The 20,261-nt window shown below is 36.8% G+C and overlaps 1 protein-coding gene across 1 annotated transcript in view; it reads left to right on the top strand.

Annotated features, from left to right (window-relative positions):
* The first annotated feature begins 867 nt into the window (after nucleotides 1–867).
* Nucleotides 868–20,261, top strand: part of LOC129362300 (tensin-3-like) — a 43,151-nt gene continuing 23,757 nt past the window's right edge. Inside the window, exons 1-12 of the mRNA XM_055033756.1 lie at nucleotides 868–1,227; nucleotides 12,259–12,429; nucleotides 12,643–12,693; nucleotides 12,801–12,923; nucleotides 14,033–14,097; nucleotides 15,710–15,793; nucleotides 17,209–17,324; nucleotides 17,763–17,823; nucleotides 17,927–18,002; nucleotides 18,104–18,233; nucleotides 18,465–18,530; nucleotides 19,551–19,652. Of these exons, the coding sequence (XP_054889731.1) occupies nucleotides 12,280–12,429; nucleotides 12,643–12,693; nucleotides 12,801–12,923; nucleotides 14,033–14,097; nucleotides 15,710–15,793; nucleotides 17,209–17,324; nucleotides 17,763–17,823; nucleotides 17,927–18,002; nucleotides 18,104–18,233; nucleotides 18,465–18,530; nucleotides 19,551–19,652 (1,024 nt within the window). The 5' untranslated portion in view covers nucleotides 868–1,227; nucleotides 12,259–12,279. The remainder of the gene's footprint in view (nucleotides 1,228–12,258; nucleotides 12,430–12,642; nucleotides 12,694–12,800; nucleotides 12,924–14,032; nucleotides 14,098–15,709; nucleotides 15,794–17,208; nucleotides 17,325–17,762; nucleotides 17,824–17,926; nucleotides 18,003–18,103; nucleotides 18,234–18,464; nucleotides 18,531–19,550; nucleotides 19,653–20,261) is intronic.

The following is a 20,261-nucleotide window of genomic DNA, read 5'->3' on the forward strand; positions in this document are numbered from 1 at the left end:
ATACTACCATCAGAAGTATTAAAAAACTACAAATCAACTCACACAGAGTTAACAAAATTAGAACTTTTCCTTGTATTGCTGCAAATCATATTCCCAAATATTCAAAAGCTGGTTCTATTTAGCTTACAAATAAAACTAAATTTTAAGCATTCAGTTTTACATTAGAAATACAGAAGGTAGGGTAAGTGTAGAGGTCAAGAATATTTATGAATATATTTTCATGTTTCAAAGTGTCTTAATAATACAATACAAAAATAAATAAACAAGACTTAAAGACAATTTCAACAATAAGCTGGCATTTGTAAACAGCATTCCATCAGTATAACACACAAGTAAAAAAAGTAGTGCATAAAAACAACATCTGATGCATTTAGTTTTTGTATTAACACAAGCCATAAGTGTCTCACCTTTTTCTGGTTCCACTTTTATTTGTCTCCTTAGAAAAGTTTATTTTTCTTTGCTCAAAAACATGAACAGAAATAAAAAAAACATGGTTATTTTACAGGAAAACAAAAGTTGAATAGCAGGTATAAAACATATTGAATAGATAACATACTATCTTAAAATAGAATGTCATAAATGTTGATAAACAAGTAGTTGTTTTTTTTGTTTGTTTATTAGTTGTTTTTTTTTTTTTTTGTTTTTTTTTTTTTTTTGGGGGGGGGGGGATTAGACGGGGGTTAAACATTCTATGTTAGCTTTTAGGGTCTCCAGTGGTGGGGGATGGCTACTGGGAGAGAAGTGACGGTGAGAACACAAATGAAGGGAGGCCTCAGAGAGGGGAGGTAAAGGGAAAAAGGGGGCGGGAGTTAGAGAAGAGAGTCTTTGCGGCGCAGTGGGAGGAATATCTCCTTGCCAGAACTTGTGGCGGCTTCAGTGGCTACCTGGGCTGGAGGAAGTCATCTAAACAGAATCAACAAGAGGAGCGGAGGTTCGGGAAACAAGGACTTCCATTTTATCACCGAGAAGGGGGAAAAAACAAAAAACAAAAACAAAGCCAAAGAGAGCTCCGGATTCATTTGAGCGAAAGTAAACCCGCCGAAGGGCTTCGGATCACCCCGAGATCACATTCCAGCAGAGGAAGATGAGTCTCTCACCCCGCACTAAGCTTGTCTGACGGACTGGGGGCTCTTTGGACTTCAGTGCACTCATTCTCTGTCAGCAACTTTGACTAAAAGAATCTAAAATCCTGAGAGGGGCGGGGGGAACAACTCTTTTCCTTAAAAGGTAAGTCACATTTTTTTAGGACTCTTTTTCTTGGCATGAAGGGTTTTGAAGTCGCGTGGGTCAGTAATTAAAGTAAAGAGACTTGAGTGATTTATTTGAAACTTTTCCGTGCATCTATCTAGCCTGTTGCTCCGTCACATTGGGTAAACTGGACTATGTTCTCTTCATGCCAGAGCAGAAAGATGGGCAATTTGTTTTTAGCCAAACTTCAGAAATGTGTGTGGGCCAAAAGTGGGTTGTAAAGTCAAATAATGAAGTCATTAAAACTTATCAGAAACTGATGTATGTATGTATGTATGTATGTATGTATATGTATGTATGTATGTATGTATGTATGTATGTTTATATTTGTGTGTGTGTTTTACACACTGTGATAGTGCCAATGAAAGCATTTGAACTGGAGTCTTTTCAGCTTGGCTGGACCTTATGTTTTCAGTCTTATACAGTGAATTGTATTTCTTACTGTGGCTGTAATTTGGGGTTTCTTGCTGTTTTGGGTTATGGTGCACCATTATAATGTGAAACATATGGAATGATGCTTGCGAGTGACTTGCACAGACAGAAGCAAAAGGCAATATGTTCGCTTTGTTGTTCGGCATCTTCTGCCAGGGGGCATAAACAGATTTAGCCTTTTTGCTCAAGGTACAGCTGCTTTGTGGTATTTGTGTCCTGAGGGCTCTGCTTCTAAGTCAGCCATTGTTGATGACATGTACAAGTGTGCTTACATCACAGCTGCTACACACTTTTTCACCTGGAGATCAGACAAACACCTGCATCTTTGCCCTGCTGCAGACGTTTCTTTTAACCAACAAAGGCGTTTGTTGTTCTAAACATTTTACAGATGAAGCTCTTTCAGGATTACACTCACAGAAAAACTTTTGATTAAGGGAAAAATATTTTAGAACAAAAGTAAAGCTTTTGTTTTATTTATTTCAAAGACCCTGTTGTTACTGTTGTGCATTTTCTAACATTAATACATATGTCTTGACAAAAGAAACACAACATGGTAGTAGTATATGGAATTGTTTTGTATAGTTTAAAAAATACAACATTTGAAAGGTTAATTGAGGAAACAACAGCAAAATTGTTGTGTCAGTTCAGGTTGATGCTATTACAAGAGATGTAATTGGAACACCATTCATAGCATGTAGTAAAGACTATGCCAAGTCTTTACTACTTGGCATAGTAGTAAAGGCATGTGAAGCTTCACATGTTTGAGCTCTGATAAACCCCTTGCCTTTGGCAGTGACTGTCTTCATGACTTCTACAAGTCTAATCTTAATCTCTTTAATTTACTCTGACTAGTTTTTGTGCATACAAAATGAGTAAATGCCAATTCCCATGCTTTAACCCTGAACAGATCATATTCAAACTTTTTGCCAGATAGACCACAAAGTACTTGCAGACAACACAGATATTTTTTCCTAATTCAAAGTAAGAAATATAGCAATTTTTACCTGTTCAAATATAAACTAAATATGCAATGTCCAAAGAAAAATTAAAAAAAAGAATCATTTTAGTCCAAACGCTTGGTTCAACTCACTGTAGATCAACAACATTAAAAAATAAATAAATAAATAAATAAGCATGTAAATAAATAAGGGTATGCAACTGCAAAGATGTTGTGGGTTATAGCATTAAAAAAAGAGAAAAGAAATAGTCTCTGTCTTCTTTTTTTCATGTATTTATTTTTAATGCTTGGTGCATGCATTTAATTTTAATGAATAGTTGTGGCCAAGTCTTGTCTTGCATAAAAATCATTGAATGTAATTAGACTTGCTTTGAAAAAAGTGATTGATAAATGACTTTTCTTACACCCTTGTCCACAGTGTGGTCAGGAGGGGTGCTGGTGCCTATCTCCAGTGAGACATTTTGGGTGAGAGACAGAGTACACATTGGAGAGGTAATCATTCCATCTCAGGGCAATTTAGAGAAACCAATTAACGTAACAGTCATGTTTTTGGATTGTGGGAGGAAGCCAGAGTACCCAGAGAGAACCCATGCATACACAGGGACAACATGCAAACTCCATGCTTAAAGACGCCGGGCTGGGAATCAAACCCAGGACCTTCTTACTGCAATGTAACAGTGCTACCAACTGTTACATTGCACCAGTGCACCACTGTGCAGCTTAATTTATGTTATACCTACTGGTTTTGAGAAGATTATAATTTTTCAATAAAAAATTTGCAGGAAAAATATCTTAAATTGTCCATCTGACCCTTATGCTGGTGGGTTAGATACAAGCAGAGTAACTTTCTTTAGTTGTAAAGAAAGTTAAAACTAAACTTTCCTTTAGTTGTAGTGTGGAGATCTGAACAACATTATTGCAAGGATGGAAAATGGCCCCCTTTGGACATCACTGCCTTAAATAACGGGTAGTACAGTTGGACTTCATGCAATTTTAGCTCCTATTGCATTGACTTACTTTATTAGCTTGACCCTTGTGTTGTCTTGCGGGTCAAAAGTGACCCATTACCATGTCTATCTGTAGAAAAAATATGCTAAACTATCTTTTTCCGACTTGAAATTTTATGACTTTTCCTAAACAAAGAATCACATTAGAAAAAGTGATTTTTTTGTTTATATTTCCATGTGGGCTGTACACCACCAGGGTACAAGGGTTGTCTTATGGGTCATTTCTCACCTGCTAATTATAAAAGTATTTATACACCATGAAAAGAGTTCAAAGGCCACACACAAACTCTCTTTAATACATATATACACATACACCACCCCATGCACACACACACACCTGCAAATCCCACACACACACACAGACACATTACTCACATACACGCATGCATACATGCATATCAAAGAAATTGGATTGACGCACAAATTTAATTTGCATGTGACCTGCACCTGCACTCTCAATCTGCAGCTAAACCCTCACATCAAGCTCCCAAACACAATAGAAAACAATCTCAGATATAATAATAAAAACAAATTAGGTATAGGATGTGAAGGTATGCTGAATCTGACTATCACTAGTTGGTTCCTTGTTGAAGCAATCAGTAGACGTTTCACTGCCCAACAGGTGCTACGTTGTATGTTTGAATATATCATCCTACACGAGATCTTCAGCATAAGTAGTCGAACGTCTTATGTTGAAAAATAAGGGGTGTGGGGGTCCAAAGATGGACCTCACCCCCATTTTTGTTTCCAAGATGGGTGTATGGAAACAAACTACAAATTGAACTAGTGTGATCACTTTTCTTATGCCATATATGTTATTACCAGAGGCATGTTGGAGTGGAAGGTTATGTAAATTAAATGCAATAAAATAGCCCATGAACTCGAAAAATTTATGACATGTCTTCTACAGTTAAGCTAAATTTGAAGCGAGTTTGATTTTTAAAGAAAAGTTTGGTTGGTAGCTTTAAATAAGTAAAAGTATGTAGCCTTCCTAATAAAAGGAGGGTGTGAACTTTTTTCTTACTGATAACAGATCACAATTATAAATACAAGCAACAGCTGAATGAATTATACTGACTGTGTGGGGTGCCAAAGGGTTGGCATTGCATACTGTAAACAACACTGTGATTGGAGAATGTGACGGAGAACCAGAACATTTACATTTTGTCACTGCTTTGCTGCTGTAGGCAATTTGGTTAACATGTGTAAGTCATTAGACAGAGTGGAGATTGCTGAGAAGAAAGGGGAATGAAAGCAATAAAGGGGCAAGAATGGCAAGAAAGAGCGAAATGAGAATGGTGGCGTGAGAGTAGGAACCTAATCCATTTTGGAACGCATTCCACCATGACCTTGGGATAGAAAATGGTAATTAGGGAGTACTTGGGGAGGTTCCGAGAGTGCACATATCTGCTCGGGGCTGGGACTGCTGTTTTTATACAAAATGGTTTGTGAAAAAAGTGAGACAACTACATACTAGAGTTTCGGGCTTGCAGAAGAAATGTGCTAAAAATATTGTGCACCCACTTCTTTGACTTATTTTTCTATTGCTCTCATGGCTTGTTTATTTCAGTTCTTCAAGCTTGAATGGGTGGCAAAACCACAGCATAAACATACAGAGGCCCTGACAGGAAAAGGCCAGAACAAACTGTGGCCTTGTCCTTCTCTCTGCTGTTATACCAGCCTGCCATGTCACAATGAGCATGGTATCCCACAACATCAAAAAACAAACTCTCTTCTTAACTATGAACAGAGATTAAGTTGGAAAAAAAAATGATCTCATCATTTTACATAGCTTATGGACAAAACCATAAAACAGATGTTTTATTCATTAAAAACTTCTGCCATTTGATTATTGGCTAGTGAGAACACTTATTTCTGGAGGACAAATAAGGAGAAATGTCATCCACATTTCTTACAGACACTTAAAATCACAGTAAGACACTGTTCAGCAACCATCCTGAAGGCAATCCAGACTCCTTGAGGTATTTATGACTCTGTTAGTGTTTCTCAGGTTTTCAGGCAAATAATTCAGGAGATCATTATTCTCAGACAGCAGAACACTGACACATATAGGTCAGTCCTCTGACCTATATGTGTCCCTGCTTCTTCTCAACGTGCAAAACAGATCCGTTAACCACCAATTTTGACTGAAGCTCCACAGTAGCACAGATGACAGCTGACTTTGAAATACAATCACGCTGTATTTGTTCACAGCAGACAAATAACCTTAATTTAATGTGAATATTAAAATTTGGGTGGTATACAGAGGTTAGTTGCTCCAGTGTTTCAATCATAAAATAGGTGCTTAAGTCCTAAGGGTCAATTCAGTTTGAATATTGAATATTTAAATGAGGGAGGGGGTTCCTTGATTGCTATATATGTCCAAGTTTTATGTTTATTGGTGTTGTGTGTTTCTTTACACCTATCATAATGTTATTCTGATATCCTACTGCATTCAGTAAATTTTAAATAAAAAGTTTCACTAGCTAATTATTTATGGCTTATTCTTTTTCTTTGAATTCTATTATGGCTATGTTTGCTTCTTGTAACTGAAGAAACGTGGACAAAATCTGAGTGCTTTGGACACAGATGATTGGCTATCATGACAATTTGACTTTGTAGCAAAGTTTTTTTTGTCAGTTGTTGAATTGGATCCCATTTTGCTTTCAGAATCAAGGTGTCAAAACATTCCAGAGATTTTAGTGCATATTTACATATACACATTGCACACAGTTGCACGTCACTGATCGAAATCTCCCATTCCACTAGAACAAAGACGTGCACTGTGACACAGAGATTGGTCTATGCCAGGGGTCCCCAAAGTTGGTCCTTGAGGGCCGGAATCTTGCATGTTTTGGTTCTCTCCCTTGTTTAACACACCTGGATCAAATAATGGCTTGTTGAAAAGCCTAAGAACATCGACATGCTGAAAAGGTTGTTGGTACTACCCGGGAGAGAACTAAAACATGTAGAATGTCGGCCCTCGAGGATCGACTTTGGGGACCCCTGGTCTATGAAATTCACTGCAATATTCACAAAACTAATTTGATTTAATTTCATCTTTGCTAAATTGTGCATTATCATTCAGCCATTGGACTAAGGGTACATTGTGGTTATGACAATATGGACCTTCTGAGCAGCAATTCTTAGGCAGGTTGTGACATTTAAACTATTCTTAGTGGACATAAAGGGGGTCAACATGTGCCAAAATGTCTCCTCCTGACCATTACATCACCATCAATATTGAAACAGGGTATATCATTGTTTCTATGGTGCGTAGATCAAATTTCTTGGTTATAAGAAGTTATTTATTATTGCCTTGCTATGATAATGAAGTAGACTGTGAACTCTCCCCTGAATTGTCTTTGTTGTAATTTGTGCTGACGAAGCAACTGAGTAGGTGCATCGAACAAAGAGATCAGTTAGTCTCATGGTCAAAAAATTAGCAGTGGTTTCACCCCATAATGCACCATCTCCTCCAAACCACATTGGCATTCATGTATTTTACACTTTTGTACCAATCGGCTTACCATAAAGTATCAATGTCTGAAATGGTAATACTGCATTAGAAGTGGTCCAGATCTGGTTTCCTTCATTTAGCTGTTTGAATATGAGTGAATCTTGGTAATGATTGCTTTGCTAAAACATGACATAAACAGAACAAATTTTGGAATTTTAGAATTTCCATTTGAATGATGAACATGTCCACAGTTACTTCACTAAATTAATGACTTGCTATAGTAGAAAACTACAAACTATGACATGGAATAAGAACATGATAATGAGAAGCCAAATGTTGTCTCTTTCTTTATACATCTCATATGGAACCCTATAATTCTCCTTGGTTTACATTCTAGGAGATAATGGTTTAACATGTAAAAACTGTGGCATCAGAAATGGAATGTTTAACTCACATGCTACTCCATACATCTCTTCTTGCATTTAACATGGAAACCGAATGTTTTCAATTTATTTTCAGTGCTGTTCAGGATAATTGGAAGAAAGGCATTTGGAACAGCTTCCAAGTACTGGTCATGCATGTGTAAACGTGGCTGACAGCATCAGCACAGCCTAGTCAAGCACTTACCTGCAGAGTGGTTGAAGCGCAGGGAGCCAGACACACCCTAATCCCCAACATCCTGACCTTTGGAAACCTGTTTCAGCTTGTTCACCATAGGTCTGGCAACATGTCTCTTGAGTCCTTCTTGCCTGGCTAACACTCTGTATGCCAGCCTTGTTCTCAGTACCATGGGTGGGCTCTGGATTTGAGAACCTTGCCGCAGCTTACTCTGTGCCTTTGTGAGCTAATGCTGTGCTTCAAGCAAGAAACAAAAGCAGTCAGGGAAAATTAAAGACCAATTATCTCTTAGTGCGTGCTGAAGCAAGTCTGAGTGATGAGTGACAGAAGGGGGAGAGTGCTGTGGAAAAATTATGATGATTGCTTCAGTCCTCCATAATACTGTAAGACGTGAAATTAAATTCAAGGATGAACTTCATTTGGAAATGATTTGGACTAGGTCAAACAATTAATACAGAGCTTGACATGTACTTGGTTAAGTTTCCCCTCAAGAATATTTTGGCATGGTTGTAAACAACAAACATGTTATTTAGGCTGACTAATGTAAATATAATATACTATCTCTATATGCAGAAAATGCATTTGAAAGGAACTTGGAAATGGTTATTTTCAACTTTGCATAATTTTGGTTTTGGAAACTCTTTCATAAACAGTTGTACAGTTTAACCAGGACAAGGTTACTTGTCCTTGGCTTTGGCAAGGACAAGTAACCAAACATAGTCCAGCTTCTGTCTTTAGCGGTAAACTAGGCAGAGTTGCTTACTGTTTTCATTAATGTTCCATAGGGTGGACGATCTCACAGAACTAAGCCACATTCCACTTTTTTTTTTTTTTTTGAAGAGGAGGATGGTTTTGTCTGATAGAAATCTCTGCCCATACTAGTCACTTGAAGGATTGCTTCAACAAAAAAAAAATAATGTTTTGCCAAAAATCATTTACTTATTCTCAGTGATCCAAAGCAAACCACCATTTGACTGTATATGATGAGACTTTGAACCTATGATTTATTAGCTCCAACACAAAATGACATATATTCTTTAAACACTTTGAAATGAACTCCTATGGCAGCATGGTGGGAGTTTCTGAAATGACAGTTTGCCCTATTTTCATGCCAACATATAGCCATCTGGAATAACTACGAAAGATTTGAGGTGTAAAAAAATCCCTGAGAAATTTGTTGCAAGTAATGCACTTTGCCTCTTTTAATAGATTAATGGCACAATATAGTCTGGACAAGAATCAACTTCTAATATATCAGCAATCTGTTATGGAAATACAGATTGATCTCAGTTGGAGCATTATAGTGAAACCCATAATGCTCTACTTCTGAAAAGAAATCTGCTGGGCTTCCCTTTTTTGTTTTTTTCTTTAAAAGGTTTTGTTGGCTCTGGTGGCCTTTATTGAGCAGTTGTCTGTACACCAGATCAGACAACTTGCCTCCGTCCTCCTTTATACTGAAAGTTGATAACATAATCCCTCCTCTGACAGCATGGCCAGGCCTAAGGTGTAGATGGAGCTAATTTTTAGAAAATGTATATTCTAAACAACTACATCAATTAGACTAGATGATTTTGCAGTTGTGTTAATAAGCAGTTGAACGTCACTACCTAACAAAGTAGCTGGTGAGTATATTGTGCCAATCATGTCAGTAGGCAAACGAATCTCTAGCAATGTATTGGTAATGCCATGATTCCTGCCACCAGTTTTCATGCATTACTGGGCTTAGCGATGAGTAGCAGTAAAGGCTGTTTTTCTTCTTCATTTATTTGTTTCTTTTGCTACGGCAAAACAGATTCTTACCAATAACTTCAAAACCCTCTGTTCAGTTTTAAATGTTGAAATGTACTGATCATGATGTTAGCAAATTAAATCACTGTCATCCTGTTATACCTCCTGATCACATAGGACATGTTTATTAGATAAAATTCACCACTCTCAAAGGATATGCAAAGTTCAGTAAATATTTATTGGTCAGTTCATCAATGTCTTATTAGTTGGCTGGTTTCCTTTAGAATTGTATGAGAAGTGGTTTAAATATGTCATTTGTCCCAACAAACCCCGAGGACCGGCGTGTGGAAAAACACAGCCCAGTTTCCCTTATAGATGAGATGACCGCTTCACACGGCCTACTTCATTCCACTCTGCGGGTTGGTTTAAGCCATGACTACACTGTCCCCCATTTATTACTCCCTCACTATGTCCACACAGAGGGACGGACTGTGTAGCCTGGGGTCATCTTACATATAACTGATGGATGCATTATTTACTATGTATCATTTACTCATTTACATTAACAGTCAATTTAGGGTCTTTCAAGGAGCATGATATTGAACTTGAAGAGATTAATTAATTAAATATAAGCTCAAGAAAATGTAATCACAGTACATATGGAAATGATTTTGGAACATGGACTGTCAATCAATAATTAAAAAAAAAAAAAAAAAAAAAAAAAAAGCTAGGCCAAAGTAACTGTATATTCTTCACCAAAAATGAAGCCTCAAAATCCAATATGGCTACCTTGCAGAACACAGTAAAAACTACCAGTAAACCTTTTACATCTGCTGATAAGTTTTTATATTTTCATTATTAATGTCAGAATTGTAATTTTTTGTTGCTAGTACTAGTTAGGCTGGTGAGGCAGCATAATAATTATCAGAGATGTCCTTCCCAGATCCACACACTAACTTCAAGGGTAAACGGAACACAGCACAACAAACACTAGTTTTCAATCCATTGTCTGTTTTTTTTTTTTTTGATTTATTTGATTGAAAGAAATATCAGTGTGCTTTTTTTAAAAATCAAAAAATCAAAAACATTGCTATTTATACCAATTATCTGTCCTCCCAGAACAGTTTACAGTGTTTAATTTGCTCAGTATTTACAACTACACAATGTCCAAGTACAATCAGTGGTACTTTTACAAACAAACTAATCTTTCACTGGTTGATTATCACTATGCCATTGTGATAACCGATGGCATAGAAAAAAAAAACATGTAAATTAATAATATGAATGGTCCCAACGTTCTGGAAAGTGTGAATGGCATAATGATCCTGCAGAAGGTTTAACTGAATTATAAATACTTGATCCAGTTTCAGCCCAGATGATCACGTCAAATTAAGATTGTCTTTGTCTTAAGATTTGATTTGATCATTGGTTTAGAAAATTGTAACTCAAGTCACAGTATATGTCAGATTTGTATTTTCCAGGATAATCAGCTATGTAATCAAAACATAGGTTATAACATATAAAACTAACCTTTTATTACTTTTCACTGTAGCATATGCAATGCTTATATTTTTAAAGTTATTTACCAGCACTGTTTTTGTTTTATAGTATGTGTTTACTTGAATCAATTAAAAATATGTTGTCTAAATAATTTAAGCACATAACACCATGAGAGTTGCAGTTAAGGGAGAATCTGGGATTCCAAAGCACCCAGTGAATTGTAAATAAGTGAAGTATGTCTGTTTCAAATTGTACTAATCTGCAGGGGGATGAACTTTAGACCTCTTGGGGTATCCTGTGGTTGCTGGTGCAGTGTTTTGAGTCCTGTTGGTTGATAAATGAGGCCTCTGTGGGTAGGACTTGTTTTGGCACATCCCAGAAATTCTCAATTGAAGTATTTAAGGCCTGCGTCTGAGCCCTGGGCTTGGTGTTGTGTTCCTCTGCCACTGAGGAAATGAATTGGCACAGAGAGGTACGCTTAATCTTCATTAATATTTAGCAGTTTCTAAAAGCGTTGTAAATTTACTTTAACATGAGTGCCAAGTGGTTCGTTTATAGCACTCTGTGATAACTCAAGCAATGTTGTGCTCTTCAGCCGTAGTTAGTTTGAAACTTGTGGCTTAATGGTTAGTATTGTGGTAAGATTTTTTTTTTCCATTTATTTCCTTGATGGTATTTTCAATCGTCTGTTCATGTTATTATTTCCAGCAGTTCTAACAGTCTGTTAGAACCATAACATATCTTCTTCTCTAGCTAACAGACAGCATGCTTGCACAGAGATGAGTAAATAAGAAAGAAAAACATCTGTGTGTGGAGTTTGGAGGGGTGGTAAATGGTGACTCAGTGTTTAGAGTCTGTACCACCACAGCAGCAAATTCATGTCCATGAGGTAACTGGGACACACTGCCACAGAGGGATTTACAACTGGTTTCAACTGGAACTCTTTTGTTTTTTTTTTATACTTTGTCACTGTTCCTTAATACCATTGTTGCAATACTCTTTTCACACTGCAGATACGTTGTAATTATCTGTCCTGTGCAGAAAAGGCCTTGCTTAGTTTCAACCCGTACAGTACTTGCAACACATTCTGTTGACCATTGCTGTGTAGAGCATTCACTATTTTATAATGTGAAGCTGAAGTCTTTTTCCAGAGATATCTGTGGAAAAGTCAGACACAATAACTGAAGCTGGGGACTTTGACCATCAAATATTGACATAAGTAAAGTCACCGGCTTTAAATGGGAAGTGTGTGAGAGAACTGCAGTGCTTTGTTCTTCTATGTAATTAATCTTTATGTTTCTTGAAAGGGATAACAGGAAAGCTTTAAGATGGAGGAGGGATATGAGCTCGACCTCACCTATATCACAGAACGGATCATCGCCGTCTCCTTCCCTCGGGGATGCTCTGAGGAGATCTACTTGCTTAATCTAAAGGATGTCACACGAATGCTCAAATCCAAGCATGCGGATAATTACCTGGTGAGTGGTGATTCTCCGTCTTATCCTTAAGAATTCGAAGAAGACAAACGTGAGAGTCCACGTCACATTGATTTGAAATAGCTCTAATAGGTTCTTATTGGATATTGAGATGAAGGTATTGATTTCAGATCACACCTTTACTCATGCTAAGAGTTGGAATTAAAGTAGAAATCAGTAAGATGTTGTTAGTCTGTGGTTTGTTGTTTTCTTTAGATTATTAACCTGTCAGAGAGAAGACATGACCTCACCAGAATGAACCCAAAGGTAAGGATATACAGTATACTGTTTCTGCTTGATAATATTTTCTGAAATCCCAGGCCAAGTAAAGGAAAGAGTGGCATGTGTTAATTATGAACTGTGATATTTTGTAGACTTTGGACACCGGTTGGCCAGACCTACATGCTCCTCCGCTGGATAAGATCTGCACCATCTGTAAAGCCATGGAGAGTTGGCTCAATGCCAACCCTTTACATGTGGTCGTCATACACTGCAGGGTAAGTGTGTACACAACATGGAGGATCACCTGTGTTTTTCAGTTTCGGATTGCACAGTTAGAATACTTCAGATCTGACACAATCAAAAATTTCTCAACTGAATTGATCAGTTTTTTGTTTTTGAGATTTTGTTGGCTCTAGTGGCCTTTATTTGAAAGTAGTTTGACAGGAAACTGGGTAATGAGAGAGGGGGAAGCCAGGCAGCAAATTTTGCCAGCCCGGGAATCGAGCCTGCGACCACCTCCACGAGGACTAGGCCCTCAATATGTGGGTCGTGGTTTGCCCTTGCGCCACCACATTTTTTTCGGTACCCTTCATTCTTAACAAATAAGAACGGCAACTGAACAAAAATACCTTTTTTGGAATGTAACGCCTAAACTTAAATCAACTTAACCTTTAAGTACTGGTCTTTAAATCAATGAGATGTAAAAACTGGCATCAGTGAAAATGTCAATGGAAAACCCTAATCTATTATAGATTATGTACAATGTTTTCAATTCATTAGACTGATCTTGAATATATAATATTTGACATTTTATAATGCAGTGTAATACCATAATAAAAAAATAAAACAGCAACATTGACTTTGTAAATGAACAAAGTTGTATTTACTTGCCCTGAAAACATTTGCAGCCAAAATACATGTTTAGTTTTCTGTTCTTTTAAATATTGTGGTTTTGCTTCAGCATGGTTATTTCACATAACTCTACATCTGAATATTGGAAAATGTTATTTTGTTTCATTTTCTTGAATGAAACAAAATGCAGTACAATCTTTCATCATATTCTTGCATCAGTGTCAGGAACTCTAAAGTTAGAATGCTGAATTGTTCTTTTGATGTGGGTCTGGGTTAATTGACACAGTTGGCAAACGTAATAAAATTAGGTTTAACTAAGTCCTGCAAAGAACTTCTTTGCTGTTTTAATAATGTTTAAATTTAGCTTAGAAGTACAAAGAATTAATAAAGCTTTTCAAGATGGAACATTTTGTAAAAAAAAATAAATAAAAATGAAATCAAATAAAAATATTTTTGGGTGTATTTGCAACCCTGTAAAGTAAAACAAAAAACACGTGTTGAATCATCCTATGTGATATTTTGTTTTTCGCAGGGTGGCAAGGGTCGAATTGGTGTTGTCATTTCCTCCTTTGTGCATTTCACTGACGTGTCTGCCAGGTAACCACAACTCATGTTGTGATTTCTGTTATGTTACTATAAATGTCTTCTTTTCCTTCCCCTGATTCATCATAACCTATGTGCGTTCACGCTTTTCTGTCGGTGAACAATGAATCACAACAATTTCTGCAGACTCATTTTGTTTTGACCATAACCCAATGTCATTGCTGGACCACATTTAATTTATCTGCTTCCTTTAATTTTGGCTTAAGGTGATTTGGAAAAGTGACTCAAACGGTTCCTGTTCCAGAATCAAGAGAAAACCACATGATTTGAGCCATGAATCACCCTGGATTGAATTGCATGAATCAGCTCTGAAGCATGTGTTTACCCTGTTATATCCCCTGGCTAGAGTGTTGGTTTCAAAAGATGTATTTCTCAAGAACAATGCCATTTTTTTATTTCTCACTGACATTTCTGGTAAAGACAATTTCAGAAGAATTGATGCTTCAGGAAATTGAAGCGTCATTTTTTCAAACTGTTGGTTTGAAAATTGACAGATTTTTACATAGGAAGAAAATAAATGAGATCAGGAGTAATCCTTTCTGAACCTAAAGGTCAAGATTACTGTGGTACAAAAAAATATGTGTCTTTTGCATTCCTTGTTCTTGTGCATGATTTTATACTACTATCATGCTTGAAATGAATGCAAAATAAAAAAAGGTGATTCATCCACTCTCTAAAGCTTATAGTTTATTGTTATTCTGTTATAGCACTGAGTGAGGATTGCAAATACTGGCAGTTGTTTCTGTACTTTGCTCCACATATATCAGATTGTGACAACATTTAATGCTCACACTTCTCTTCAGATTTTCTCTGGAAATTTAAATCAGGTTGGGTTTAGCTGAACTATGCTCAGTGTATTGATTTGAATGCATTCTTCAGATCATTATCTTGGTGAAAGATGAATCTGGCGTTTATTAATTCTGATCATAGTCATGAGAGGGTATTTTTACTTACATTATATGTGTTTCTATTCCAGAAACATTTTAGTTTGTTTGTCAGATTGAGTTAATAGTCATTTATAGGTTACATTTAAGGAGTTGAAGCTTCCAAAATTATTTATTTTTCAATTACTTTTATAAATCACAAAATCCTGGAGGTATATACTTTTTTAAACGGCACTGTTGCTTGAGCACAGGTCACCATTTGACGAAGCAGGTTTCTAATTTGAGCTTTTGCCCAACTGAGAGAGAGTGTAGCTCGCTGGTCTAAATGTAGATGTCAGAACAAAAATGAAAAGCAGAGAAAGAGAAGAGAGAGAGAAGGGAATGAAACAAATTAAGAGGGAGCAGAGGAAGGGAAGCAGAGGTCTGGTTAAAATGCGGCGGGACATATTAGCTTTAGGTCTGTCTGAATAAACCAAGCTGTGCACACACTCGGGCCTCTCTCTGTCCCTCTGTGTTTACTTAAGGCTGATTCTCTTCCTCTCTCCTGGAATCTTCTGTCTCTCAACTTACTTTCCCTGTTTTCAGACATGAGTGTGTGTAAATGTCTGCTTTGCTCTAACTGAAGCAAGTTTGGGTTAACACTATTATAGTCCAGAGTGTAATGTCTCTCTTGAGTCATAATTACCTAAAGTGTTTAGTGCGTCGTTCTGTCTCTCTCAAAGTGCTGATCAAGCATTGGACCGCTTTGCCATGAGGAAATACTACGATGACAAGGTCTCAGCTCTGATGACACCTTCACAGAAGCGGTAAGACCCATAACAGAGCTGTACCCTTCCATTCAGAGGCATGGAAGGGTACACATGTATTGTTTGACCGAATGTGCATCTCCCTCCAAACATTCAGGTTTAGCATACAGTTAATATCTTTTAGCAGAAGGGCATCCATTGTTAAAATAAGAAAAAGATCTCGTAATGGCCTGATGAAATTCAAACATTTTGTGATTCATTATTGTCAACAGTGATGTGCTGAAGTGTTTTGTTTACCTATCTTGCCCATGAATGTCTGTCAAAACTTGTAAATAAATTCTGGTCCAAGATCAGACATCTGACAAGATATTTTTCATCTGTGGAGGTTGTGAATGAAATTTTCTATACTATATTTCAAACTTATTTTGAAAAATGTTTTCTTCTCCAAAAATGACCACTTTAATTCAACAATTAACTAATAGTGCTAATCTCTTCTTACTCTGCGGCAAATTATAACTTAGAAAGAAATATGCCATCAGTTATTGATTGTTTGTTACCAAATATATCAGCTTTTATGCTGAAGATAATAAGGTCTTTATTGATTTAACAAAAATAAAATAAAATTACAAAAACTTTAATATTTGATTACAGACTGATCTACCAGCTATCACATTCATCTAAACAATTGTAGTACATAACAATTAACGTTCTTCTAGGTTTAGGAGCAAACTTTTTTTTAATTATTATTATTATTCTAAGAAAACTATTATAAGCAGGATTCATTTTAACAGTTATGGCCAAAGTTTGTATTAATAGTTCAATATGGCTAAATCAACTGTGGGTATATAAATGTTATTCTGCACTGTTAACCACCTCATTGTGTGACAGATATTATCAGGTGACACAGCAAACTATTCAAATGTGTTAAACTATATAGAACAGGTAGATGTGCACCAGAGATTAAATTTCTCTGTTGGTCAAAAAATAGAGAAAAAAAGGAAAAGAAAATTGGTATACATGAAATGGATAAAAACTAAGACCTCCCAGCATTTCTTTAAAAGCATCATCCATCATCAAATAATTTCATTCTCCTTTATTACTGAGGGAGAAATGTTGGTAAATAGTTATAGAGGTAGTACAGGAAACGTACTACCTCTATCACTCTTCTTTACAGGGATCACATTTACACATAAAGCGCTTTGTAAATAAATTCTGGTCCAAGATGAGACATCTGACAACTTTTAGTGACGCATCTGAACCAGATGTCTGCAAAGTTAGTGAACATCTATTAAACACATTTATTAAAAGTTAAATTACTCTGGGAGTAATTAAGGATAAGTGGGTTATTTATTGGAACCCTGTTTAATATGCATTCCTTCTAATCTCTGCTGCATGATTCAACATGTTTTCTGTTGTGGGAAAAATCATAATAGTCTTGCAAAATGTTAATTTCTACACTTTTTCATCCCCCTTAGGTATGTTTGGATCCTCAACAGTTTACTAAGTGGGTCCATGAAGATCAATGCCTCACCTTTGTTCCTGCACTGTGTCGTCCTCCATGGGATCCCAAACTTTGAGACTGCCAGCAGAGGTTAAAGTCATACTGCTTTATCAAAGTATCCACCCACCAGAGTCAGGGAAATTACAATGAAAAGGTTAAACATAATCACATCAGAGTCTTATTCGAACTATATTCCTATGCCTTTTTTTTTTTCAAACACACTTGCATGCTCAGGCACTTGGACGTTGTGTAAAAAAACGTAATCCTCTCCTAAATTCACTGTTCACCACAGAGCACAGGGAATTCTTTCATTTTGAGGTGCTTAGGTGGAAATTACTGTTTTTGCTCATTTCATTGAACCAACAAGAAGTCGTCATCACATCTTGGAGCTAAAATCCTTCTCCCACAACAACAGCTTATCACACTTCAGGCCTCAGCAAAATAATGCCAAGGTCATGTTATCAAACCACCTTGGAAAAAAAAAACATTAATTGCAGGTTTTCTTTGTTTTCCTTTTGTTTTGTTTAGTGTGTTGCCCATACATCAAAGTCTACCAAGGAATGCAAGCAGTGTACTCCTCTGGAATCTAGTAAGTTGGTCAAATTAATTTCATGCTAATTTTAATTCAATTTAAGTAACAGCTTCTCCATACCAGCTCCCTTTGACTGTACTGTCTGTTGTTTTTGTTCAAGTCACATTGGCTCAAATCACAGGGATCGCGTGTGTATCAATCTGGAGCCTGCCCAGCTCCTGAAAGGGGACATCATGGTAGGAAAAAAAAATAAAAAAAAAACAAGACATGCTCACAAGGAGAGCAGCTTTAATACAGACTGCTGTGGTCATTTTAATTTCTTGCTTTCTTTTTGTAGATTAAATGCTATCACAAAAGTGATGTAACGTCAGAACGTGAGGTGATTTTCCGGCTGCAATTCCACACGGGAGCAGTACAGGGTTACAACCTGATATTTGAAAAGGAGGACATGGAGAATGCCAACAAAGGTACTCCTTCAAAAAAAAAAAAGAAAAAAAACCTCTGAGAACAGGCCTCGACCTGTAAACAGCAGCTCTCCTGCTTCATAACGTCCGCACTAAAATCGGACTGGACACAGATTTTACTGGCAATTTTCCTTGTGTTGTGAAAGGAAGACAGTAGAAGAATAGAAACCGAGTGCATTTTACAATTCTGAATGCCAAACAGTTACATCATTCCTGTGTTTGCTGTCATTATAGATCCCAGATTTCCAGATTATGGCAAGGTTGAACTTATCTTTTCTGAAGGACCAGAAAGAATTCCGGGTAAGTTTTGGTTGTGCACTTTTCTTTAGTAAGCAAACACAAGATTGATTAATTAGAAAAATAGATATAGTGCCCTCTTAATATTCCCTTCCGTCCTCCTCGCTCTGCTCCCCTGGTGAGAGGGGATGTGGAATGCCACAGTGGGGAAATGTAGTGTGAAGTGTGTGCTGACAGAGGTAAAGAAACACAGTATGTGCTCTCCTCCGAACCCAACTGGAAAGAAACTATGTGGCTCTGTGTCTGTCACTGTGTTATGTATCCCCTTGTGCCTATTTTGTTAATATGACAATCTTCACATGCTGGAGTTGCACAGAAAGTTACTTTTGATAGAAGTTTTCACTGAATTTAGTTTGGTGGAAATAGAAAAAAAAGACCCTTTCAGATAAACATTTATTTTACTTTGTGAAGAGAAAGTATAGTAAGAATGATTAAATTAAATTAGCAGTGCAATAAAAAAAAATCACTCATCCTTTCTGTTTTTACTGTTGGCACTTTTTATTTTCTTTCACTGTTGTGATGATAAAACAGAACCCAACTGTTCTAATTGGAAGTTTACAACATTAGCACTAGTCTTGTAGCACTACTATTTGTAAAACATGCCCAAAAACAACATGTTTCTCTCCATTTGATATATTTCAACACAGTACCATGTAGAAGGATTGACAGCCTTTAAAACTTTCACAGTTTAAAGGGTAGTAGCATCAGAGCCAGGGACCTGACATAATCTTAATCTGAACTCAAAGGAGGATGTGTGTGGGTTGACATAGGATCCCTGAGTTTAAGGTTCTTTCTCCAACCAAAACTTGGAAATTCCAACTTTTGAACTTTAGGATGCTGGTAAACAAATCCTATTTCCTTGTTACATTTTTTTATTTTATTTATTTATTGTATTTTAATTTAATTTCCATAATTTGTTATTGATATTCACTGGCTTTTGAATTTTGCATTTACGTGAGGTGTGTCTGTAATACATATTACATAGCTTTTTAAGTTCTTCAAGAGTGTGAATTTTGTTTTCAGGTGCTGACAGGTGGCAAAATGGACCCGATGTCATTGTGGATTACAACACAGCAGATCCTCTGACTCGCTGGGACTCGTACAAGAACATCTGTGATGGTGAAGGTAAAGACGCTATGCTGCTTTAGATGTAATTTTACTCAAAAGACGTCATCTTGTCTCTAAGGTTTACACTGATTATTCACCTACTGAACTCAAACATTATTGGACATTTTATGAATCTAGCCGGACACACAGCTGCTATTTCAAAGTACAGTAAGGTACTGTTTTGCATAAACAGTCACACTAACCCTCCTTTTCCCCCAAATATAGCATTTTAGTTACGATAACCCAAGCTATTTAGTAATAACTTCTCACACTATTAACACTAACGTGGTTTATGTAACCCTTTTAAAGTGGTGAGAAAGGAAAGTGGCCAAAATGCTACCTTGGCATGCAGTATGATGAGAATGGCAAGAAGTGTTGTTTTTGTGGAAAGCAGTGTTGTTTCACTTTGGGAATGCTGGGTTCAGAGGAAGAGGAGAGGGTTCTCTAGAGATTTCTTCTTTGTTGACTCTTGAAGTTAATAGGGATCCCACACATATACAAATTCTCACTCATGGACACCCACATGCATATATGTGTACATATATTTATATACACATATGTACTTAGAGAACCACCCTGTCGGAGCGTCTTGTCCTCGCTGTGGTTGTCGCTCTCCACTGAACCACA

This window comes from Poeciliopsis prolifica, unplaced genomic scaffold (genome assembly GCF_027474105.1).
Source record: "Poeciliopsis prolifica strain line A6 unplaced genomic scaffold, Auburn_PproV2 SCAFFOLD008, whole genome shotgun sequence".
In the NCBI taxonomy this organism is placed as follows: domain Eukaryota; kingdom Metazoa; phylum Chordata; class Actinopteri; order Cyprinodontiformes; family Poeciliidae; genus Poeciliopsis; species Poeciliopsis prolifica.